At 38.6% G+C, this 10,000-nt stretch overlaps 1 protein-coding gene across 1 annotated transcript in view; it reads right to left on the bottom strand.

Annotated features, from left to right (window-relative positions):
- The window catches only part of LOC137993558 (tetratricopeptide repeat protein 28-like), a 115,949-nt gene that overhangs the window by 1,664 nt on the left and 104,285 nt on the right, over window positions 1-10,000 (bottom strand). The window contains exon 5 of the mRNA XM_068839486.1: window positions 1-2,972. This exon is cut by the window's left edge and continues 559 nt beyond it. Coding sequence (XP_068695587.1) covers window positions 1-2,972 — 2,972 coding nt within the window. The remainder of the gene's footprint in view (window positions 2,973-10,000) is intronic.

Raw genomic sequence — 10,000 nt, 5'->3', positions numbered from 1 at the left:
CACCTCTTTCTTCGCACATGGCAGCTGTCCATACATGGGCTCACCAGTGCTGTAAGTGACTTCCCTCAAGTACGGATCACCTACAAGCAGCCCTTCATTCTTACTTTGGAAGTCGTTAGGTGCCATAGTGATCAATTTTAAAGCAGTCAGCGAGGGAATTGTACGGATCCTGACAGAGTCACTCATTGCAGAAAAAGGAGCCAGACAAAAGTGTCCATCAGGAACAAACACTAAGTCATCACCCTGGATCAAGTCTGCTATAGGACTGACTAAGACATCATACAAAGGCTGCAAAGAGTGCACAAACAAGCTCAAGGACTGAAAGGTTTCTTCAACAGCTTCCCTACTGCTCGAGAAGTCACTGCGTTGTTTGTAAAGCGAACGATTCTCACATCGTACAACGGTCCCCGCATTGATCTGTTTAAAAGTACTTTTCATCAGAGACTTGGCAGTTCCATTTTTGATTTTCTTTTGTCTAAAATTTATCCCGATATCCTCTCTTAGCAACCAGAAGCTGATCGTGTTCCCTTCAAGTGCTGTGAAAACAGTTTGTGAAGGTAGATCTTTCATAACCAAAGAGATAGTTACCTTCATTGTAGGTTTCTCACCAATGCTGTATTGCATCTTTAAAATGTCTGCCAAAGCCTGTGCTCGTCCTTGCTCAGCAGCATACAAAGCTTCATCAACCTCTCCATTCTTCAAGAGTGCTGTCCACAGAGTGGTGTACGCAACACCCTTTGTGTCACGAAAGCTTATTTTCCATGCATCCTCTGACCAAAGAAGACGCCTAACTTCATCAAAATAATAAATGCTTAGACGATAGTAATTAAGAGCTTGGCTCAAGGAGCCAAAAAATTCATGAACAAGACCGATATGATAACATGCAATTCCCAGCCCTATTGGGTCCTCTGTTTCCTTGCAAATACTAAGACCTTGATGATGGTACTCTATGGCTTGCTTGAAATTACCAAGACTTTGATAAGCATTGCCAAGATTGCAATAAGCTCCTCCTTCTCCGGCCCTGTCCCCTACCTCTTTTGCAATACTAAGATCTTGATGGTAGTACTCTATGGCTTGCTTGAAATTACCAAGACTTTGATAATCATTGCCAAGATTGCAATAGGCTGTTCCTTCTCCGGCCCTGTCCCCTACCTCTTTTGCAATACTAAGACGTTGATGGTGGTACTCTATGGCTTGCTTGAGATTACCAAGTCTTTGATAAGCATTGCCGAGATTGCCATAGGCTGCTCCTTCTCCGGCCCTGTCCCCCACCCCTTTTGCAATACTAAGACCTTGATGGTGGTACTCTACGGCTTGCTTGAAATTACCAAGACTTTGATAAGCATTGCCAAGATTGCAATAAGCTCTTACTTCCCCGTCCCTGTCCCCTACCTCATTCGCAATACTAAGATGTTGATGGTGGTACTCTATGGCTTGCTTGAAATAACAAAGACTTTCATAATCATTGCCAAGATTGCAATAAGCTCTTCCTTCTCCGGCCCTGTCCCCTATCTCTTTTGCAATACTAAGATGTTGATGGTGGTACTCTATGGCCTGCTTGAAATTACCAAGACTTTGATAAGCATTGCCGAGATTGCCATAGGCTGCTCCTTCTCCGGCCCTGTCCCCTACCCCTTTTGCAATACTAAGATGTTGATGGTGGTACTCTATCGCTTGCTTGAAATTACCAAGACTTTGATAAGCATTGCCGAGGTTGCAATAAGCTCTTCCTTCTCCGTCCCTGTCCCCTACCTCATTCGCAATACTAAGATGTTGATGGTGGTACTCTATGGCTTTCTTGAAATTACCAAGACTTTGATAAGCATTGCCAAGATTGCAATAAGCTCTTCCTTCCCCGTCCCTGTCCCCTACCTCTTTTGCAATACTAAGATCTTGATGGTGGTACTCTATGGCTTTTTTGAAATTACCAAGACTTTGATAAGCATTGCCAAGATTGCAATAAGCTCTTCCTTCTCCGGCCCTGTCCCCCACCTCTTTTACAATACTAAGATCTTGATGGTGGTACTCTATGGCTTGCTTGAAATTACCAAGACTTTGATAAGCATTGCCGAGATTGCCATAGGCTACTCCTTCTCCAGCCCTGTTACCTACCTCTTTTGCAATACTAAGACCTTGATGGTTGTATTCTATGGCTTGCTTATAATTACCAAGACTTTGATAAGCATTGCCAAGATTCCCATAGGCTGCTCCTTCTCCGGCCCTGTCCCCTACCTCTTTCGCAATACTAAGATGGTGATGGTAGCACTCTATGGCTTGCTTGAAATTGCCAAGACTTTGATAAGAATTGCCGAGATTGCCATAGGCTATTCCTTCTCTGGCCCTGTCCCCTACCCCTTTTGCAATACTAAGATGTTGATGGTGGTACTCTATGGCTTGCTTGTAATTACCAAGACTTTTATAAGCGTTGCCAAGATTCCCATAGGCTGCTCCTTCTCCGGCCCTGTCCCCTACCTCTTTCGCAATACTAAGACGGTGATGGTGGTACTCCATGGCTTGCTTGAAATTACCAAGACTTTGATAAGCGTTGCCGAGATTGCCATAGGCCCTTCCTTCTCCGGCCCTGTCCCCTACCCCTTTTGCAATACTAAGATGTTGATGGTGGTACTCTATGGCCTGCTTGAAATTACCAAGACTTTGATAAGCATTGCCGAGATTGCCATAGGCTGCTCCTTCTCCGGCCCTGTCCCCTACCTCTTTCGCGATACTAAGATGTTGATGGTGGTACTCTATGGCTTGCTTGAAATTACCAAGACTTCGAAAAGCACTGCCGAGATTGCCATAAGCGCTTCCTTCTCCAGCCCTGAAACCCACTTGCTTAAAAATGGCTAATGCTTCTGTGTAATTTGTTATGGCCTGATTAAAGTGAGCTACAGCATGATAGTAGTTACCAAGATTGAAATAAGCCAAACCCTCGCCTTGTCTGTCTCCCTCCTTTCTTGCAATGCTAAGCTCTTGCATATGTCGCTCCAAAACGTCCACATTTCTATCCACCATTGTTGATAATCAGAACCAGGAAGTTTTTCTCAGAAATCTGGGGTGCACCTAGAAGATAAATAAACAAAAACACAATACGTTAGACCAGGGTTTAACATTGTATAAGCAAGAATTTAGGGACCCCTTGCGATTGCGGTACAATTTACCACTGCAGGACCTACCATCTACCTGTGCTTGTGGAGAGCCATTTAACATAAGCCATTGTCTATCATGCAAAAAGGGGAGATTTGTGGCTCAAAGCCATGATGGAGTGAGAAATCTACTAACCTCTCTACTCAGCAAAGTGTGCAAGAACGTCCAAGTGGAGCCTCACCTTAGGCCTTTGGACAATGAAGTGATGAACTTAAGATCAGCCCTAACAACGGAGTGACAGCATTTTTCGATGTTAGAGTGTTGCATGTCAACTCCGAGACTAACCAAGGGAAACCAACTGCAGCAATTTTCAAGGAACAGGAGAGTGAGAAGAGGCGAAAGTACCGACAAAGGGTGCTAGAAGTCGAGATGGGCTCCTTATTTTTGGAACCAACGGTAGGATGGGCGGAGAATGCAGAATGTTTATAAAGCATTTAGCAGAGAAATTGGCAGAGAAGGACTTTGAAGGATACCCAGTTGTTATTAGCTGGCTCAGGACCAGGATTTCTTTCGCTATTTTAAAGTCTGTAAATACTAGCATCAGAGGGTTGCACCAGCCGTTTTTTAGAAGTAAAGTTGTAGATGATTTTAAAGTAAATTGTACAGCTGCTGACCTACTTTTATGAAATAATTTTATATTTGTAAACCTTTCTGAACTGAAATTTTTATATTTTAATTGAATGAATATGTAATAAAGGTTAAGTCAAGCTTCTTCTTTGTAGATTAAATGTTCCTTACAAGGAGGTAAAACTCAAACTAGCCAACGATATTATAGAAAACATACTGTAACCCAGAAAAGGTGCTCATTTACACCTGCGTAGAAATGCCTGTTATGCCTGTTATTTTCCTTCCCAAATTTTTTACAGGGGCACCCAACGTCAATTTCGGAAAATATCTGTTCGGAAGACGATTTGAAATCTAGAATTTTCGAAACATTTGACCTAAAATTTCTTGCTTGCCTGCCTGTCCTAGGATTTTCGAACATCTGAAAAATGGTATAATTGCCCATTTAAAACAGATTTTTACCCTAAATAGGTCACCTAGAATTCTCGGGAGCCTTTTTTTCTGGCTGAAATTTTCGAAAAGGTAAGTTTTGATCCCTAAAGTTTTCGGATCACTAGACTTTTAGCTAGGAAATCCGAACAGATGAAAAATTTTTAGGGGATAAAAATATGCCTATATCTACCGTTTAAATACTAAAATACGTTTAAAAGTGCTATGTTTAAGTGGTTTTGAGCTATCTTCTCGTTGGGTGCCCCTGTTTTTAACGTTTTCTTGCACAAAGTTCAATTTCCACTATGGAAGACCAAATATTTTCTTGGTCAATTTATGACAGCTGATGATGCAGGGGTTTGTCTGCAAGCGTTTCCTTCTTGTCTCGCCCCATTTTTCGTAACTCTAAAAAATTTAATTTCATGTGGTTATCCACTGCCAAGTCTTTCCGTAAAACATTATCTAGGGGGAAATAACTTTCTAACACAAATCATTTATACCTACACAAACACCGTGGATCGAGATCAAGTGAATGTAAACAAAATGTATCAAAATACATCACTTACTTTATCGATGTGTAAGGAAAGAATAGAGGGTTGTATAGTTCCGTAAGACGGCCAAAATGGTCCACGCAAGAACAACAAATTTGAGCCAAGTTTTACGAGTTTATTTGAGTCGGGAACGAACAAATAAACAAAGCCACGATAAGCCAATGGATTAAACATAGTAAATTGATACTATTTACAAGCTGAACAATAAAAACTATGCTAAATACATGAAGAAACATACTTACGAACTAAAATGCAAAGAAATTACCAACAAAACGAGTAAAATGACTGCAAATTGTAAACAAACTAAACAATGTTATAATCCAAGAACTATCATATGAAGCGTGGATTTGAAAATAGCACAATAATCCTACAATAGTACATTGAAACTAGTAATTGTGAAATAATGGTAACAAACGGATCATTTGGAATCAAATGCAATCAAAAGGATACTAAGCGGTATACAAAAATACAGTAATTACTCATTGGAAAACAGCAAATCACATGCTGTGCCAGACTAAAGGTCAACATAGATAAATAAACCTAGACAATAGCAAATGAAATTTTGCAATCACTGCTAAGAACTAAAATCAAGAACAGAAAGCTATATGTAGTGACTAAACTAAAGGCTAGGCATAAATAAAGAAATAGGAAAATACTGATAACATACCAAATGTTATTGATAATATACCCCTCACAAGTCTTGGAAAATGACTTGTCTTGAAGACTGACACTCTTCAGATAAATTAACTGAACCAACTGAACTTACTGAGTAAATGGTAGCCAATTTATAATGGATTTCAGAAAAATAGAAAAATTACTAAAAACCAAATAAGGCTAGGGAGTAAATCTACTACCCACTAATACAGGATTTACCTAAGGGAAGAAGTTTACCACTCCTACACAACAGGAATTAGGTAAGAGAAATGTGAGGGGATGACACAACTACACAAGCAAAAATATGAGGAACTTGAGTGATTGGGTTATGGGTAAATAAGCAAATAATAGTAGTAAGGATGATGAAAAGGAGTTGAAAATAATTGGAATAAAAATAAACACAAAATGAACAAAAGTGACCTAGTTACAGTTTAATCAAACGACAGACAAATAACTTATTACAGGTACACCCAGCAAGCTAATATTACTTAATACCTTGCAATGTTCCTCTTTAAACCCTTTTCAGCAGGAATAATGAATCTGGCTGAAAAAAATATTTAAGGGATAAATAATACTGGTGGATCACTTGGATGCATCATTCGCAACTAATCATGAGTGACCGTGAGCACTTCAGAAAATCAACTTATAAGGAATTCTGACAAAAAGTAACACAAAAGTCATCAGAACTGGTTTATCACACATAAATTATTACTTGTTTGTGTTATTAGGAAATGAGAAACAGTGAGCAACTTACCAAAATTGATGCTAATCGGAGCGAGGTCCTCGACAAAAAGAAATGACTCTGCAAAATACGATTATTTAATGAGGTTATCCATGCATTATTGAATCTTGTAGGCAAACTTTTAACTTTCATAACAAAAATCACTTGCGTAGTATGCAAAAAAAGTACCCCATTTTTCTACAGACTTTTGTCCCAGAGCCACTGTATGCTGTATCCTAATCTAACTGATTGGTTTCTAAACATGAAAGCTTAAGGCTTATTACGTGCAGTATTGTCATTGCCTGGGTAATATTAATAAGCCCCTTTGTTTGTGATGAATATACCGGTATATTCTAAATAATAAAGATAATTTGAACTCCTGGGTTCTACTAAACAAACAAAATAATGATATAATAAATAAACAAACACACAGTATTCTTATGATTGTTTAAACCAATGAAATTATGAATTTCAACCTGAGACACGAAGAAAAGTCTTTCATGCAATTTTCAGACTTTGGCTGAAAAATCTGCACAATCAGGCCGAAAAAAAAAGGTATCTACCGAAGACTAGTTGAAAAGGCGCCAAGCTGGCTGCATTAATTTTCGTGCAAATCATTTGTGTCTTGTCACCTTGCTTTTAAGAAATTTATGGTTGGAATTTAAAAATCATATCACCACCGAGCAGTAAACTGTAAACACGTCAGGTATTAAAATTTACAGTATGTTGCCCTATTTCCCGGACACTTACACTTCACGATTCTGCATGTATTTCGTTGTAAGAACGAAGCAAATTCGAACGATACGTTCCAAACACTTATCAATTAGTCTGCTTGCGTTTGTTCTTTAGGTAAGAAGTCTCAAGTTTTCGTTGAAGTTTACTGAGTAAAATCTGTTTCTTATTACATGCGACTTTTATCAAGCGTCGTGTTATACCTTTTCATTTTCAAAAGCGGTCTGTTAGATTTAATTTTACTTTTTTTTTCAACATACGTAAAGCTACAAGGTATGTTTTTGAACATATAAAAAGTTTCCATTTGCAGTTTTGTATCTGCGTGCAAAAAAATCTCCGAAAATAGTGCAACTGACTATACTACACATATTCGCCAGCCAGCTAAATTTCTGTTCGATGGACAGTGTGAGGGACGCTGTTTATGCAAAATACTGAAATTCCTTTGAGGAAATCAACAAAATTGGCACTCACGTATAGCAAAAGTTACAGAAATAATTTAACAAACCTTTAACATGAATAACCCAAGAATTGCAATAGCGTCAAACAACACAAAATGGGGAATACTATATACATCACATTTTTGGAGAATATGAGCTGTGCAAAATTAGTGCGGGCAGATATAGGCGTGCGGTTATGCGCATGCCTATCGCCACAAGCCAGCACGGTGGGACAAAATTGCCTTCCCACAAGATTAATCAACCTTATTCTCACATTAATATATAAGAAAATTATACCTTACGCATAGTAGCTCATGATTCTGGTGGAGTCTAGATGGGTGAGAGTTGGCCACTCTCTGAACACTGCTTGACGACTCGTGTGGATGTTGAGTTACAGGGTATAGGGAGAAATCGAGAACGGCGAAAATATCCCTCGGGTAACCCCGAACTCTGGGCCCAACTGGTTACAGGAGGGTGCTCAGAGATCCCTCGGGATCTCAACCTCGCCCCCAGAGATTAAATGGGAAAACGACAACTGCCTTGTCAGTGGTAAAAGTTCTAGCCGCAGTCTAGGCAAAACAAAAGCCAACCGAGCACCCTCCGACAAGGGTCTTGTTTTGCGCCGTTACATGTCACGGAACTTTGGCTCATTTGCCCGCATCTGGGGGCAAACTTTCAACGAAACAGAGTAAAAACAATTACAGACAGGCACTGTAAAATAAATGTTTAGTCCTCAGTTAGTTTTCTTTGTAATTTTTTTTTGCATCAGGCCTACTCTGGGACCTTAAGTCGCCGTACCTTAGAGCGACTTACAGCCACTTAAGAAAAAATTGCCAGAAAAATCAGGCGACTTAAGCCGACTTAAGGCAACTGATCAAAGGTTTCCATATTTCTTTTCCAAAATCAGAAAAAAAAGCAACTGTGAAATATTATTATTACTTCACAGTTTTTAATTGCTATATGACAGTGTCAGATGTCTATATCTGAATGCCACTACAGCTATAAAGGGATGGGCTGGAATAACAGCAACCATAATAAATAATTAGCAGAATTTCGGAGATGAACAAAGAGTTTCCAGCAATCTGATTGGTTGAGTGGTTTCCTATAGATATAATAATATGATTTTTTAGTATAAACACACAGGTGATTATACAAAATCGCGCGCTCTCATTGGTTCGCTATCTCAGATTATCAGCCAATAATCATCTCGACGGACAAAATGGCTGCCAGTAGTCGTTTTGCCACTGTAAGTGAAGACGATTTCGCGTTGAAATGTTTTTTTTTTCTCTTTTTTGAAATAATCACCTGTGTATTTATACTAAAACAATTATTCGCCTCAGGCTCAGTGATTATCGGTGAATATTCACCGATAATCACTTCGCCTTCGGCGAATAATTGTTAAATATTCACCGCACTACCTCGTGAATATAAAGCAAAACAAAACGGCAGGATTGCCGCAGGCACTCGTGACTGTTAAAACAGAAATAAACTGTGTCGTTAATCAATAATAGATAAAGTTGTTCAGCTTTGAAGTTATGGAGACAATTGTCTCAGATGTACACTCACCTTGCCATTGGCAAATAACTGTTAAATATAATTCAAAAACTCATTAATAATTCATGAGCCTAACAGCCTATCAAAGCATCGATAAAACGTCACGTGTATGAGCTTTATATCCTGATAAACACTCCTCGTTAGTATTCTTTATATAAAAAATACTAATAAGGTATAGCTTGTTTTTCTTGTATGCTAATATTCTCCTCACAATTTGAACCATTGTTTTGAGTCCAGAGGGTCACGCTCTTTGTGGAATGTTTTTGAGGCCGTTCAAAAAACTCGCAGCACGTGTTTTATCGGGTCTAAAAACACTCGGCTACGCCTCGTGTTTTTAAACCCGATAAAACACTGCTGCTCATTTTTTAAACATTACTTAAAGTTAAAGTGTATTGCATTTTTTTTTCTGATAGCTACAAATCTTATTTATTTATTTATTTATTTATATATCCATCAAAAGATAGACATAATTTAAATAAAACTGTTATAGAAAATTAATAATGTAAACAAAAAGAAACAACAAGGAGGTCAAACTATTTAAGGTCAAACTATTTTACAAATGAGAGCAAATAATTATTGTTATCCTAGTAAACTTATCTGCAAGATTGCAGCTTGCACTTTCAATTTTTGCACGAAAGTAAATTTGGTCAATCATACAAAATCCATTGGCATCAAACAATGGTTGTTCCTTTTCAGGAACCCAATCAATAAATGCTCTTCTCTTTCTTCAGTTAGGAAGAGCACTCCAATATAAGGTAGCGAGTCATATTCAGTGCCGTATTTTTGAAATCCAAAGTAGACAATTTTTGTTAGATCACTTTTTTTGCTAAAGCCAATGATTTTAATCTTTTTTACATTCGAAGAACTCCAAAATAGGCCATTTCCGAGTTTAAGCCTGCCTCACCTTCAAAGCGAGTCTAAGTGCGAAGTTTTTGTTATGAAAATTAGTTTTCATTCATATGTAAAGTAGAACTAATTACCATTACAAAAACTTCGCACTTAGACTCGCTTTGAAAAGGAGGCAGACATGAACTCGGAAATGGCCTATTCTTAACTTGCCTAGATGATACCGTTCACTTATTTGCTCTCACCGTATCGAGGCTCAAGCGAACGGTTGACCGGTCGTGTCGTTGAAAATTAGAATATTTTTCGCTGTTTCTCAGCAATGGATGCTTGCTAGGCCTTGACACTTGGTCAAGGAGAAGTAAATT

This window comes from Montipora foliosa, chromosome 2 (assembly GCF_036669935.1).
Source record: "Montipora foliosa isolate CH-2021 chromosome 2, ASM3666993v2, whole genome shotgun sequence".
NCBI lineage: Eukaryota > Metazoa > Cnidaria > Anthozoa > Scleractinia > Acroporidae > Montipora > Montipora foliosa.
This window is presented reverse-complemented; position numbering and strand designations above follow the sequence as displayed.